Below are 16,491 nucleotides of genomic sequence, written 5' to 3'. Positions count from 1 at the left end.
ATCAGGACACCAAAAAGAGCCTAACCCTCCCCTCACTCCTGCACTCTATCCCCTGCCCTTTTTCCTCACAACGCTCAGCTTTAGCTCACCTGTTATATATTTGTCTATTATCTACCTGCCTCCGCTAGAACGTAAGCCCCACGAGGGGCAGCCATTCCTGTCAGTTTAAGTCACAGCTTGTACTCTCAGTGCCTAGAACAGGTCCCGGCGCACAGAGGTGCTCCACGATGTCTGTCCAAAGCGTGACTGTGTAAAACACTTGAAGTGGTGCCTCTGACATGGCAGACGTTCATAAACGGCTGTTGAATGAATCCATCAATGAATCAATGCATGAAGGCATGAATGAGGAGGTGAACCCCCATCCCATCTTGGGTCCTAGAGCTGCCCTTTCCCCCATCCCAACCCCAGAAGACCTGGGAGCCAGTCATCGGCACAACCACAGGAACTTTATTTACAAACACAAGGCTGGGGCCGGAGGCGGGTGGGAAGGTGGACAGTGGCAAGGCTGGAAGTCTCCTACTTCTGCTCCCGCCTCCAGACGATGACCATGCCGCTAGCGTCGCTGGAAGCCAGCAGGCTCTCATCGCAGTTGAAGCTGACATCCAGCACGGGCGCGCTGTGGCCCTGCAGCTTGTTGACGGCGGCCTTGGCTGCCCGCTCCACGTCAAAGAAATGCACGCACATGTCCTCGCTGCCCGTCACTGCCCAGATGAGAGACCATCAGGAGGTGTTGCAGGAGGCAGCGGGGTGCCCTGCATGTGAAGTCTCTGAGGTGTTGAGGGATTTATGTCCAAGGTGTAAGGTCCCGGGGCTGGGGGCTCTGGGGTGGACCATCCCCAGATGCAAGGTCACCTAGCTGTTTTGGCTCTGCGTCCAGAGTGTGAGGTCTCTGAGCTCTTTGTTGGTGGCGGGGAGGGGTCTGTGTCTTAGGCTGTGAGGTTTCTGGGCTGTCTGGGGGGTCTGTGTTCAAAGTGTGAGGTTGCTGGGCATTAGGATGTCGTGACAGCTGAGCCAGATCAGCACCAGCCCTGGTCCCTGCCCCTCCCTGGCCACCCAGACACCCCGACCCCATGGGACTCACCCACACAGGCCCCCTGGCGGAAGGACATGAGGGGGCAGAAAATGCTGCGTACGGGGTGCGAGCTCTGCTCAATGGGGAAGCTTCTCTTCAGCTGCAGGGTCCCCTCGTTGTCCACCACTCTGAGAGGAGGAAGAGAGTGGGTTAGGGGGCAGCCTCAGTCCCAGAGGGGGACGAATGGTGGGCCAGTTTGTGTCCCCACCCCTGCACCTGAGGTCTTTTCAAGGTTCATGAAATCCAGTTTTGAGACGACTGCATAAACCTATAAAGCACGGGATGGTGTGTGAGTTAGTGACAGTTTGGAAACTGTATCTGTTGATACAAATGGGGAGCCTCTGCTGTTTAATTTGCTAGTTTCTTTTCCTAAGGGTCCCTAAGAGATCCTGATTTTAGGACAGGCACAAAGAGAGGGAATGACTGACCAAACTACAGCACCCCTGCACCGTGGAATACCACATGGCTATTCAAAGGAATGAACCCGAGCTACTGCAGGGAGCAGCATGCAGCCCAGGCCGAGAACTGCATTTAGATGACAGGCATAAGTGAGTGGGGATAGTAAAACTCCCAGCTTCAAAAGAAAAAATTTAAAAAAAAATGAAGGAAGGGAAAGCAGGCCACTGCTCTAAGGGGACTCTAGTCTATTTTATGGCTCAGTTTGCTCATCTGTAAAATGGACATGATTACAGCACCCACCTCACAGGGTTGCTGTGAGGATTAAATGAGGGGATATGAACAGGGCCTGGCCCAGCAACTGCTACGCACATGATAGCTATTGCTATTACTGCTCCTATTGATGTCACCATGATCAGATTTTTACTATTATTAGGAGACCGAACCTCTCCCCTCAATGAAGTTAACCTCCATGGCTTAGTCTGCTGGGGAGACAGGGCTCTCGTCTCAGTCTGACAGAGGCGGCAGGCCCCCCACCTCCAGGCGGCCCAGAGAGGAGACCCACCTGTAGAGCAGCAGCTTGTTGAGGCAAGCATTTATGAGCAGCGAGGGGTCCCGGGCCTCGCGGCTGACCCAGGAGCGGGCGGAGATGCTGGTCACAGGGCTGCCCTCATGTACCACCAGACGCTTGGCTTTGGTCAGCTTCCCTGTGGCAGCAGAAGGAGGGGAGGCAACGGTGAGGGTTGGGACTGTGCACCAGAAGGGTGAGGGTGTGAGCAGCTGGATGCAGGCCTAGGGTCTGCCTACCTGTGGCCATGTCGAAAAGGAAGGAGAAAACACTGCCGCGGTCATCACCCGCCCAGAGCAGCCGGCCAGGGGCATCAAAGGACAGAGCGAGGACACGGCCTGTCAGCTTGCTGGAGCCACCCTTCACTTTCTTGCCCGTGGAGATGTTCATGACGTGCACGTTGTGCTTGGCATTCCCCACCTGTGTGTGAGACCCGCACACCATCACCCTGCTCCCAGCCACTCCCTCCTTGAGTCTGACCACAGCAGGGCTGCTGTTGATGGGACTGGCTGATCCCTACTGGACTCTCATCACAGTGAGGGTGGGCCGGTAGACTGGAAGGTGACTCAGGCTGGTCATCCTCCCCAGCCAGTCCCTCTTGCAATCTGAACAGAAGAGACAGCTTCTCCCAGAACTCAAGGGGCCTGCCTGGTCCTTCCTGGAGCCTTGACTATACTAGGGCGGCGGCTGCTGCTACAGCTGAAAGGATCCCAGAGCACAGGCTCACGGGGCCAGCTCCCCCTACTCCCCACTCAGGACCTGGCCAGACTTTTCATTTCCTTCCCCTGTCCTCTGACTCTCTATCAGGGTCGGACCACCATGATGCTGCCACTGAGATGAAACAAGGTTTCCGACTAGTAATCCTGCTCCCCAACCAGCAGCCCCTGCAGTTGGAAAACGGTAGGACTACTGCTGATGGGACCGTGACCCTACCCCCAGACCGCCCCCCATCCCCGGAGTCTACCACAGTGAGGCCATCCCAGACCAAGAACCACGTCCCCAGTTCTGCCCTGTTTCCCTCTGAGTCTGGTCAGAGGAGGACGGAGGCGATGGACTAGAGGGGACCCCCTTATCCCGACTCCCTGCGACAGCCCTCCTGGCCTGGCATCCCGCCCTCGGCAAGGGGGTGCTCTGGAGCCTGACCACAGTGAGGTTGTTGTTGACCGGCTGAAAGGTACAGCAGAGCAGTTCGGCGCTGTCTGGGTCAGGGATCTCCCGGATGCAGCGGCCGTCCTCAGAGGCCCAGATGCGCATGGTGGCATCAAGCGAGGTGGACACGAGGATGTCGTTGGAGAGGGACCAGGCGAAGTCGGAGACCCCGCGGGTGTGGCCCCGCAGCACTCGGAGCACGGTGGGCGGGGCGGGCACCAGCTGGCACAGCGAAATGCTGCCATCGAGTGAGCAGCAGGCCAGGCGGTGCCGGTCGTCATTGGCGAAGCGCACCCTGGGGACTGCAAGGCCAAGGAGCCATTTGTGAGAGCTGCCACGCTCACCGGGTGCTTTCATTTACAGAAGGTTCTGACGTGTGAGCCAGGGGCCGGGACCGACTGCACCAGGCACAGTGGCCTCAGCAAAGGGTTTTCCTTGGCTGAGAAAGAGAGTTGGAACCCCAGAAGGCCCTCTACCCAAAGCTCCCTAAATCTTGGCAGGTACTTTATGGATTGCAAATGACTTCTGCAATGCGAAAAGCCTTCTACATCTCAGTAAGCACTTCACAGTTACCAGGGTCTTGGCAGTTTGCAAAACCCACTCTGCCCTTTGCAAGGAGATTTCTCTGCAGCAAAGGTTTTAAGCTCGTTCAAGCGACTCATGACCCCAGAAGCCTTCTGCAAAGTGCTCTTTTAAACTGCTGAGCCCCTTTACGGTAGACAAAGTAACCAAGACTTTGCAGATCACTTTGCAGAGGGCTTTTAGGTTTTGCGAAAGGTGTGATGAACAGCAATTCCTCCGAGGTGGGCCTGAGACTCTGCATTCCAGAAAAGGATGCACTGGGTGGTTGTCACCCAGTTGTTTGGGCAAATGCGTGGTGACGGGACCCACCATCCACGGGCTCACCTGCCTCATCCACGTGCTGGTCAAAAACATGGTACATGCCCGCAAAGGCGTAGTTCTCACTCAGCGATGTGTCCCCGGCCATGGCTCGACTTGCTTCTGCCGCTGACGTGGGAACCACGCTGCCGGGGGGCCTAGGACCCAACAGGAGTGAGGGGTGAGAGGAGGGAGGTACTAGCGTTTGGCCTGCCATCGCCCTGTGGCTCCCCTCCTCCTCACAAACCTTCAGCTGCCCCTGGTGCATACCTGTCCTCATAGACGGCACGGTTCATCTGTGCCTGCAGCTGGTAGGAGCCTCGGCTGACAGAGCGGCGGTGCCCACGGGCCCCCAGGGCCCGAGGGTCATCCTCGAAGTCCTGCAAACAGAGGGTCAGGGTAGGCACACCTTGCAAACAGCCCTCAAGAACCTATGAGATCTAGAGTCTTCAAAATATACCCAGAACCATGGGACTTCCCTAGTGGTCCAGTGGTTAAGACTCTGCGCTTCCACTGCAGAGGGCGCAGGTTCGATCCCTGGTCAGGCAACTGAGGTACCGCATGCTGGAACCAGATCCCTTCTCACCCCTTCCACTGTCACCACCGTCACCTGGACTACTGTGGTGTCCTCTGCACTAGTTCCCCTACTCTCACCCTTGCCCCACTCAGCAAATACTTAACAAATGCTCTTTGAACAAAGAATGAACACTTTTCCCCCAGAAAACCACTCAGCTTTGTCTCTTGCCTCATTCAAGTCTCAGCTCAATTGTCACCTCCTCAGAGACGCCTTCCCTGAGCATCCCCATTAAAAATAGCTTCTCTCTGTTCCCAACACCTGTCCTGTTTCATTCCCCAAGTCAGCCTTATTTTTCCATGTTAGCACTCCTCACTACAAGCCATGGTAGTTATTCACTTGTTTACCTGGTTTGCTATGTTTATTGACCTATTTATCTTGTTTATTGCCTGCTTATCAACCTATTTATCTTATTGTCTGTTGATTTATGACATACAGTATCTCTTTTTGCCCTCTGCTCATCCTAAGAGCCAGGAACAGTGCCTGGAACATAGCAGGTGCTCGACAAGTCTGTTGAGTGAATATATATGGAGGCAGGTGGCGTGGGGAGGAGCTCACCTCCATGCGGTCAAGGGTAGTGCGGCTGCTGCGGACGATGCTGTTGCTATAGGCACGAGCACTGCCTGGCTCAGAGAGGGGCCCGTAGCGCTGGCCCAGCAGCTGCCCACGCAGCCTCAGGTACTGCCGACGCAATGCTGGAGGGTGCCCAGCCTTGGCATTCTCCCGCAGTAGCTGGCTGCGCCGTCGGATATATTGTGTCCGAAACTGTGGAAACGTTGGTGTGCGGTACGCATTGTACCTGCGATGGCAGGAGGCAAGGCGGGCAGCAGGCACAGGACAGAGGGAATCAATCAGCTCAGGGGATAGGGAAGGAGAATGAGGTGTGTGGCAGTGATAGGTCAGGATGGCAAGTGATCAGCAGTGGTGATGGGGGTCACTCTAGTGTTGTGATAAGGGTGTGTCCGCAGTAATAATGGGCATGGCAATGAGGGCAGTGTGGGCACAATGGAGGCAGTCTGCAGTTCTGCTGGAATTGGTATGGGGTGACTGAGTCAGTGTAGACAATAGGGACCAATCTGACATGGTGACGGAGGTTAGCATGGGGCAATGGTGGGTCAGTATGGCGATTGGGTCAGACTGGGGAAGTGATGGTAAGAGAAGTCTGGGGGCAAAAGTGGGGAACAGGATGTCACCAGCATGGGCTCTATCACCCCCCCACCGACAAAGGCTCCAATACCACAGACTCTGCGCATGCCCACATGTGACTGCATTAACCTAGCATGCTGTTTAACAACCCTCGCTTGCCAGTCATTCCCTGCGGGCAAGCCCCACACCCTGCTACTGCGCATGCTCACCTCCAGCAAGCCCACTCAGCTGCATAAGGCAAGTTCTCCGCCCAGCCTCATTTATCGCCATTGCGCATGCACCACGTAACTTCCGCTCCCGCGAGCTTCGACCCCACGCCTCACCTCGCGTCTACTGCTAAGACCTGCTGCCACACCGCCGCCATTCCCCGGCCTCCTCTTCCGGCGCGTCCGCCCGCGGGAGCCTGCGGGACAAGGGCCTGGAATGTCAGCGTCTCAAGTGAAGAGATCTAGATCCGCCCCTTCCGCCAGGCGATCGTTGCCATAGACACGGAGTCCCTCCAGTCCAGGATGTCACGATATCCCACCCGGCTCTTAGCATGGTCACCACCCCAGTCCTGCCCTTCCCAGGCAGCGCCCAGATGATTCACAGCAGACCTGGCCCCGCCCCTCCCCGGTCACCATAGCAACGCCCCTCCTCCCGCCGCCTAGCAATCCTTGTTGGCATTCTCCACCCATCTTGCCCCCACCGCCCCCCGCCTTCCCTTCTCGGGTCCAAGAGCAGGACCCGGGATTAGGGACCACCTCCGGGGCTGCCTCCCGCTCTTGAGGCTCCCGGGGCGGCCCTGAAACCAGTGTCACCCTTCTCTCCTCTCTCAAGCTCCAGCAAGATGGCCGCCTGCTGCCAGGAAGAACTTCCGAGCGCAGAACAGATCGATAGGAATCCTCCCCAGGGCGTGGGAGAACCACGCAAGCGCATTAAGGGACAGTAGCTTCTGACACAAGGATGGAGGCTCCGCCCTTTTAAGGTCTATCCAGCCTCAGTCCCTAATGGCATTTTTTTGTGTACACAAGAACAATGTCCAGGGACCACAGGGACAGGGGCTAGTATGCGAATCACTCACTGAAAATCAGAACTATGACTTTCAAAAAAAAAAAAAACGAAAGGACTTTTTTTGAAAGAGTGGTATAAGCTGCTTTTTAGCAGCACCATCTTGGCCAAGCAAGATTTGAAGTGCAGAATAAAAAATAATCAAACATGCAGAGGCCCCCAGAAAATTCTCCAGTTCCTAGGTGACTGATGGGCCTTCAGGCACGCCCAGAGTAAGAAGAGTCCTTTCTGTGTGTCTGTGTTGGGGTGGGCGGCTTGGATACTCCCAGGGAGCTTGGTCTGGGCGTGAGTCTCTGAAGCCAGAAGATATAAATAGGTACAACAAGCTTTGGGGTTTGGATCCCAGGAGGCTATCTGAAATCATCCTTATTTCAACTCCAACAAGAAGCTGCATCTCTATTCATCTTAAGGTGACCAGGATATACAATGTACGAAGTTGGAACACAATGTTTAGTAGCTTCCTTTCGGATCTTGACTTTGACACAATTCTCATTATTGTTCAGATTATTGTATGTGTTATAAAAATAGTGTTATTTTCACACTATTTTTATTTTTATTTATTTTTAAAATAAATTTATTTTTTGGCTGCGTTGGGTCTTTGTTGCCTTGCGTGGGCTTTTCTCTAGTTGCGGCGAGCGGGGCTACTCTTTGCTGCGGTGTGCGGGCTTCTCATTGCGGTGGCTTCTCTTTGTTGCAGAGCACAGGCTCTAGGCATGTGGGCTCCACGGCATGTGGGATCTTCCCGGACCAGGGCTCAAACCCGTGTCCCCTGCATTGGCAGGTGGATTCTTAACCAATGCACCACCAGGGAAGTCCCCACACTATTTTTATAATACAATAATCTGAACAGTATTTTTTAAAGCAACCTTAAATGAGACACGGCCAAAAACGTATTGCCCTTTGTATTCTAACAAAAATAGACCACACTGTACTGTACTAATGCAGCAACCTCCCTTGTCCATGTAACTAAGCTATGGGTGGTCTTTTCAGGATATTGAACACTCTTTTGTTTCACGATTGCTAAAGAATAAACTTTGCACAAACGTGTAACCACTAACATTTATTGGACAATGTGCTGGACACTGTTTAAGGTGATTTACATGTATTATCCACTTAATCCTAATAGCTGAATGTTGTGGGTCCATTACTACCTCCTTTTTACAGATAAGGAAACCTGAAGCCCAGGAAGTTCAAGGGTGACATTTTGTTGAACTGGACCCCTATCTGTGACCAGCATTGGGTTTACAGTTGGCCCTTGAACAACACAGGTTTGAACTCCACGGGTCCACTTACACACAGATTTTTTTCAATAAATATTACAGTATTACACCATCTGTGGTTGGTTGAATCCGCATATGCATAACCGCGGATACGGAGGACCAATTATGGGATTTGAGCATCTGCGGATTCTGGTATCCATGGCAGGTCCTAAAACCCATCGGCCACAGACACTGATGAACAACTGTATTTCTTTTTTTTTTTTTTTTTTTTTTTTTTTGCCGTAAAGGATGATACAATCAATGCCTTTCCCATTCACCTTGACCCTCCCAGGACAGAACCCCACCCCTTCACCCCACCATTCAGCTTCCAAAGAAACGTGGTGAGGGGACTTTTCTGGTGGTCCAATGGTTAAGACTCCATGCTCCCAATGCAGAGGGCCCGGGTTCGATCCCTGGTCAGGGAACTAGATCCTGCATGCTGCAACTAAGAGCCCACATGCCACAACTAAAAGATCCCGCGTGCCACAACTAAGACCCGGTGCAGCCAAAAAACAAACAAACAAAACAAAGAAACGTAGTGGGAAGAAATCACAGGAGTCAGCAATACCAAGGAGATCTACTGTCTCACTGCCAGAATTGATTTTTTGTTCTTGTTTTTACAATATTCATGTTAAAATTTCAAAAATTATTTTAAAAACCTCATTCCTAGAAGACTATATATAAGATACTATATATAAGATACTAATGACAGGGTTGTTATAAATATGAATTAGCTATTAATGCAGAGAAAGTGTTCAGAACGACACCTGTTGCGAGAACATTTGCTGTCATTCCAGGAAGTAGGACAGTACTTTTCAGAAGGCAGTATAACCTGGCCACTGCCACAGGCTCTGACAACTATGTGGTCTTGGGCAGGTCACTTAACCCCTTTGTGACTCAGCCTCCTCATCTGAAAAAAACTGCCTCATAGACTTAGTGTGAGGACTAAATGAGTTAATATTTTTAAAGTTTAGACAAGCATCTGGAACAGAGAAGATATCCACTAAATGCTGACTACTGTTAGTTGTTTTAATAACTTTTCCCGATAACAGATCCATCTGCCAGAGGTAAATCTGGTACAGAATAATGTGAATGAGAATGACCACAGCCACCTCTTACATTTATGTGCTCTGCATTTTTTCAATTTTTGTTTTTAAACATTTACACACTCTTACTGGATTAAAAATGGGTTTTGAACAACAAGCTGATGACAGAAGGCACTTTGTTTGTTGGGAGCCTGGAGAGAAAGGGGCAGAATTTATGTACATGAATGGCAGGTCAGTGGGTGGGGAAAGAAGGGTCTCAGGCCTGGGAGTATCAAGTCACCAGAAGCAGCTCCTGGAGGTTGTGAGTGACCTTGGTTACAATCATGATATCTGAAAAAGCTCAAGTCCATGGGGGACCACAAGTCCCACCCACTCTAACAGAGTCTGGGGTTATTTTACTGTCAGAGTGATGGTTGAGGGTCCTAGCTGAATGAACAAACAAAAACACATTTGGACAGAAAAGACAGGTAAGCCAGAGCAGTTTAAAGATAATGCCACATCACAATAGTAACTTAAGTGACGGCAGAAACAGGCAGGGGCCATGTCTTTTTTAGGACTCCTTTCTTCATGTGCCTCCTGCCTATTTGGCCTCCAGAGTTTATAACTGCAAAGGCGAGCATTGGACCCCACCGGCTGTGTCTGCTTTTCATTACTATCACAGGCTGAAATGAAACCTGAAGTTGGGCCTCATCCTCAGGAACTAAAAGGAGCACCATTTGAGGGAAAGCTCAGGTGGCTTGGGGTGACAGGGGTGTGCTAAGAATCAAGGCCAGAGAGCAAAGTGGGAGGACACACGGAGCTGAGGTGTAACTGGCGTGTAGACCCTGAGTCCTTATTCACTTATCTCATCCCTGAGGTTTCTTCCCAAACTGGAGAAGTGGGGGTTGGGACACAAGATCATAATTTAAATCTGACCATTTCCTGATAGGAAAATGTTTGCCTCTGAAGCCAAAGTTCTCACAATCCCCAAAGTCTTAATGGTGACAACTTTCCATGGTCTGAGTCAGAAACCAGATTCCTACACTTGGGAAAAGCCTCACAGACCATTTGAGCAGCCTCCAGCAAGCTGCAATAGCAAGCCAGCTTTCCGACAAATATTTATCAAGCCCCTATTAGGTGCCAGGTACTGGAAAAACAGCAGTAACTCAGACAAAAGGTCCCCACTCTCATGGTACTGCCATTTTAGCTAGAAAGATAATTGATAAATAAGATCACTTTTTTAAATTGGTGCTATCATTAAAATAGTAGTTTGGTTAGCATTGCTGAGCGGTGGGTGAAGGGGGCAGGGATGAGAAATAAATTCAAGCTGGTCACAACACTGTAAATCAACTACACTTCAATAAAATAAAATTTTTTAAAATAAAACAATTTAAGCTGGAACCTGAATGAAAAGGAGCCAAATACGCAAAGCTCTGGACAGTGAATGTGTGGATAAGGCCAGTGAGGCCAGGAAGTGATTGATGCAGAAGAGAAATCACTTCACAGGGCTAGAACTGGAGTCACACTTCTCTTTTCCTTTTTTTTTTAAAAAAATTTATTTATTTATGGCTGCATTGGGTCTTTGTTGCTGCGCGGTGCTTTCTCTAGTTGCAGGGAGCAGGGGCTACTTTTCCCTGCGGTGCGTGGACTTCTCATTGCAGTGGCTTCCCTTGTTGCGGAGCACAGGCTCTAGGTGCGTGGGCTTCAGTAGTTGTGGCACACAGGCTCAGCACTTGTGGCAGACGAGCTTAGTTGCTCCGCGGCATGTGGGATCTTCCCGGACCAGGTCTTGAACCCGTGTCCCCTACATTGGCAGACGGATTCTTAACCACCGCACCACCAGGGAAGCCCCACTCTACTCTTAAGATCTCAATTGCATTTACCCAGTGAGTGATTCAGGGCCAAACTGAGGGCCTGAGCAAGACTGGACCCTGGGGGCTTCCCTGGTGGCGCAGTGGCTGAGAGTCCGCCTGCTGATGCAGGGGACGCGGGTTTGTGCCCCGGTCCAGGAGGATCCCACATGCCGCGGAGCGGCTGGGCCCGTGAGCCATGGCCGCTGAGCCTGTGAGTCCAGGGCCTGTGCTCTGCAACGGGAGAGGCCACAACAGTGAGAGGCCCGCGTATCGCAAAAAACAAAACAAAACAAAACAAAACTGGACCCTGGGTTTGGTACCTCAGTCTCAGGTGATATAGCTACATGGGCACAGCCCTTGATTCGTCTCATTTTTTTTCTGTTAATACACTGACCTACATCTGGTTGCTTTTTAAATATTAAGCCATCCTTGCTTTCTTGGGGTACGTTTCACCTGGTTTTGGTGACCGCCTGCATTTACCAAGCTCTTACAATATCCATCTTATAGAACTGTCACAACAGCCCTAATGAGGTAGGTGCAACATTTAGCCCCACTTTGAAGATGAGGAAAGTGAACCCTGGAGGGGTTTACTGTCCATGGCCACAGACATAGAAAATATTAAAACTAGCATTTGGACCCAGGCAGGAAGTAGAACTGGACTGTTTCTTATCCTGGATACCAGAAACTACCACCTCCGATAACTAGCCAGGAGTGTTGACAACAGTACCCTATCCCTCTCTCACCTCTCTGTATGTGCCCCCACCCACCCCCCATCCCCGCATCAAGTCCCAAATCAATTTCCACTCCTGTCTCTCTTCTGACCTTCTGCACTGGTAGATCGGCCCTGAAATCTACAACAGCTTCCAGTTGCTGTGAGAAGCCGACCTCTTTAGGCCTCCTCTCCAACTTCATCCCCTGTTGCTCTTACTCTATCTGGTTATGTTCCAGTTACACTGGCTTTCTTGCACATCCTTTTCAAACTGCACAAATTGTTCCTGAGATCTGGAACACTCTCTTCTGTGCCTGCAAACAAATACTTCTACTCATCCTACGCTAACATTACTGATAACAAAGCACTTTGTGCCAGACACTGTTCGAAATATTTTACATAGAAAACCTTCTTTAGTACTCACAACAACCCTATGAAGTTGGTACTATTATCCCATGTCACAAATCAGGAAATGAAGACAAAAAGATGAAGTAACCTGCCCAATGCTGCACAGCCAGTAAACAATGGAGTTGGATTTACACCCAGGCCACCTGGTTCCAGAATCCTTGCTCTTAACCACTACACTATTTAACACCAATTCCCAAGTTACTTTGTGTGAGGTTCTCCAGTGTGGATTCCTAACAATTTCTCTCTCATCCCACCCCCTTTGCTTTTGATCTGTCAGCAAATCCTGTCGGTTCTACCTTCAGAACGTAACCAGAATCCAACCTCTCCTCTCCACATCCACTGCCGCCACCACCACTGCTGGCCTGGACTACTGTGGTGGCCTCCTCACTGCTTCTGCCCTTGCCCCCCTCCCCAAGTCTGTCCTGACAGTTGCCAGAGGGTCCTGTTACAACCCAAGTCAGCCCATGGCCCTCCCTCCTCTGCTCAGACCCCTGCTCCATCTCTCTCAGAGAAAAAGCCAAAGTCCTCCCCGTGGCCAGAGAGGCCCTACAGAAGCAGGCCCCGTCACCTCTCCGACCTCACCTCCTGTCACTAGTCCCCTCACTCACTCTGCTCTGGCTGCACTGACCTTCTTGCTGTTCCTCACACACACCAAGCAAGCTCCCAACTCAGGGCCTTTGCACTTACTTGCTTTTTCTTCTGCCTCTAATTCTCCTCTTCCAGATGTCAAGGAAAGGCAAGGCTGAGATATTTGGCTGGTAAAGAAACATACCCTGGTTCGATTCAGATGTTTGCTACTTACATAGACAGCAGAAACAAGAAGAGCCACAGATGCCAGCTCATGTCCCTCATGCAGGGTAACGCAGAAATAAAAAGGGGCCAGATGACTGCAGCACGGGTGGTAGGATACTGTGTTGCCAAGAAGCTAGTACATGCTAAGCAGTTCTATAACCTTAAATTGGGGGAGAGAAGGAACAGAAAGCCTCATACCTCACCAGAACCTCGGGAGATGAGAAACCGTCTCATGGCAGTCTCCTTGGTAGAGAGGGTGTTAATGAGAAATGGCCACGTAGCCTCTCATGCTCTGTGTTCCAAGGATCACAGGGCGTTCTCCCAATACTTAGATCAGCTTGCCTACGTGGCCTATGAGGAGACATGTTAGGGAGCCAGAGCACCGTGGCGGACCCATTCCCCTACCATTCTCCCTCTTAATTTCAAGTCTCTGTTGTAAGGTCACCTCCTTCGAGTCGCCTTCCCTACACCATCTTGTGTAAGACCTCCACACTCTTCATTCCCTCTGCTTTATTCTCCTTAATGCTTGTCACTTTTTAACATTACATCACATACCAATTTATTACTTTATCATCCGTAGACCCCAATATGTGATTCCTAAGCAAAGAAATTTGTCATTATGTTGCTGTGTTCCTACTATTATTATCTGGCACACATAACAAATGCTTGGTAACATTTATTGACTACACGTAACTAACTACCAGACACCGTTCTAGGTGTTTCCCATGTCTTGACTCATTCAATGGGTATGATCCCCATTTTACCCTTAAGGAGAAAGGTTTCTAAGTGGTCCTGGGTTTTGAAGGAAGGCAGGACCTCTGGTGCTGGGCAAAGAATGATCCATCTGCCTGGAGAAGCCAGAGGGGTCCTGAGGGCTGTGATTGGTGGGGAGAGGCAGGAAGGGGTTCTAAGACCTGTATCTGGTTTTGTTTTTTTGGCCATGCAGCATGGCATACAGGATCTTAGTTCCCTGACCAGGGATTGAACCTGTGACCTCTGAAGTGGAAGTGCAGAGTCCCAACCACTGGACCACCAGGGAATTCCCTAGGACCAGCATCTGGAAAGTATTGTCAGATGTCAAGAAATACAAGCTAGCATTGCAGGGTTTCTTGAGGCCCTTGGAATAGAGATTCCTGTAACAATGGAGAAGGCTTTGGGGAACAGGGGCAAGCCAGCCAAAAATAGCTGACAGCCATCCACTTCCCATGCCAACGCAAAGGTCTAACAAACCACACCCTTAACAGTTTTCTTTTGAACTCTTTATTATGGAAAGTCTCAAACTTACAATAGTAGTGATTTAATATACTTCCATGTACCTATCACCCAGGTTCAACAATTATAATAAACACACTGCATTTTCTAAACTGCAGGCTCCATAAGCATTTCAGTGGTTTGGAGCCAACTGTTTTTGTTAACAAAAATATAACTAGAAAACATCAGGGCATTTTGCACATTTAATTCATTAAACCTTTCTTCCACTTAAATAGACAAATGGGTAGACTGTATCCCAATTTAAAAAAATGTACTTCTTACTAAGGATTGCAGTCAAAGTTTAAAATGGAGACCACAAGTACTGTGCTTGAATGACTATTAAGTAGACAGAGTAAAGAAAACTTTCTGAATTTTACTTGAAGGAAGCTTAAAACTGAATTTAGAACAGCATATTAGAAATGTTTACGCAGAACAATGCCACAGATTGTTTTCAACAATTTAGAAGCCTTAGGTTTCTTTGTGCCTTCACTGGTTATGTTAGAACCCATGTCCCATAGACTCCAGGGCAGTTCTCCATAACCTAACACTAATACTTCTGCAGTGTATTGCATACATATTCACACTAAGTGGGAAAAATAAAGATTATGAAAAGCTTCAGGTCTTGTCACTGAATTTGAAATAAAATGACTTTTAGTTTTGCAGATATCTGTGCACTTCGAATTATAAGGGATCATGCTAGCCTGGAGTGGGGTGAGAGGTGGAAGAGGAATGCAGCTAGGCAGGAACTGTGGCATGCTTTGTCTCCAAAAGCAGGAGTGGAAGGAACACTGCCCACTGTTATCCGATATGCTTTCTTACATACCTAAGTATTTACAGCAACTTATTTTAAAAAGCTTTTTGAAAGTTTACATCCCTCAAAACAGAATGTAGGGCAAGGTTTGGGGGTAGCATCACAGACCTACCTTGTTCTAAATGTCACCTCCAGTACCGCTCTGTGAGGTGGCACTATTATTCCCATTTTGCACGTTGAACCTGAGGCAGATAAAAAAACTAAGCTAGGAAGCAGGGTCTGTGAGATGTTCGTATCAAGTTTGGTGGGGGGTAGGCAAGATAAATACAAATACCTGTAGGCCAGGAGTCTGGTCTTCACAGGCTTTGGGACACAGATTCTCAAAGAACCTTTGAATGTGCTTGTGGTCTCAGTGGGTTCTCGGGAAACATGCACACTAGTGAGATGCTGGTCAAAGTGAAGAGGACTAAGCTTTTAATAAGGGTTTTCAATCTCAAGTCCAGAAATTATATTGCTGAGTATGTGCCAAAGAAAACTGTGTCTTCTAGGCCCCTTCCTTAGAGCAGGTAAACAAGAGACTGGGCCTCCGAAGGCTGGATTACTAAACAGCACCTTCTGAAAGGACGTTTATGGTTTTTGTTGATGTCACTTGGGGGATCATTTTGTTGCAGAACTTTGTGATTATGGGATCCTGTCTCAGGCCACATTGTGAGACGGACATTTTACTTCCTGAGAGGTAGGATGCAGAGGTGCCCCCCGCCCTAGACAGTAACAGTGGTGGTCCCGCCAGATCCCACAGCCTTAACTCCCTGGAGGCCCAGCACAGAATGCCTTAGACTGAGTACTCAACCAGTAAGGAGTAGCCACAATGTCCCTTTACCTGGGCCTGGATCAGCAGTCCAGGCAGGTCTCTGAAGTTCTCGTCTCCATCCACCTGGCAAAACAAATTCATGACTGGATGGGAGGAATGGTCCTGGGGCCTGTCTCAACTAGCTGGGAGGCACAGGCCATCAATACTGGAACTCTCACAATACAGGGACCCACGTAACCTATCAGCTCTGGTTGCCATTTAACAGCACCATACACTGGGTGGTTTATAAACAGAAATCTCCCGTACTTCTCGAGGCTGGAGTCCTAGATCAGGGTGCCAGCATGTCCAAGCTCTCCTGGGGGAGAACTTTCTAGATTGCAGACTGCCAACTTCTTGTTGCATCCTCACATGGCGGAGAGCAGGAGACTGAAGCAAGCTTTCTTAGTGACTATTATAAGGGCACTAATCCCATCATGACAGTGGAGCCTTCATGACCTCATCTAACCCTAATAACCCCCCACAAAGGCCTCATCTCCTAATACCATCACATTGGGGAGTACACTATCAGTCCATTAACACCTGCCCCATGAATGAGTGAATAAGGCAGTTTAGGATGTCCTGAAACTTACAATCTGGTGGTACTTGGCTCAGTATCTGCCAATTAGAAGCAATGGACATAACTGATCAGAAACTCTAAAGAGGGACAGAGCCCATGGGACTCCAATGCAGGCACCAGAACCATGACTAAAGGGAGTTAAAACTGAGGAACTACCACTTTACCACTGAAGACCCTCACAC

The 16,491-nt window shown here is 49.8% G+C and overlaps 1 protein-coding gene across 1 annotated transcript; it reads right to left on the bottom strand.

Moving 5' to 3' along the window:
• Positions 1–427: 427 nt before the first annotated feature.
• Positions 428–6,631, bottom strand: WDR13 (WD repeat domain 13). Its single transcript, XM_065900708.1, has 10 exons — positions 6,528–6,631; positions 6,108–6,187; positions 5,197–5,437; positions 4,335–4,444; positions 4,092–4,222; positions 3,180–3,487; positions 2,276–2,456; positions 2,034–2,175; positions 1,082–1,200; positions 428–701 (listed from the first exon to the last, which is right to left on the bottom strand). The coding sequence occupies exons 2-10, from the start codon at positions 6,146–6,148 to the stop codon at positions 517–519; spliced, it is 1,458 nt and encodes a 485-aa protein (XP_065756780.1). The 5' UTR covers positions 6,149–6,187; positions 6,528–6,631; the 3' UTR covers positions 428–516.
• Positions 6,632–16,491: the final 9,860 nt, after the last annotated feature.

This window comes from Phocoena phocoena, chromosome X (assembly GCF_963924675.1).
Source record: "Phocoena phocoena chromosome X, mPhoPho1.1, whole genome shotgun sequence".
Lineage (NCBI taxonomy): Eukaryota > Metazoa > Chordata > Mammalia > Artiodactyla > Phocoenidae > Phocoena > Phocoena phocoena.
Note: the sequence above shows the minus strand (reverse complement) of the source record. Positions and strands in the feature narration are given on the sequence as shown.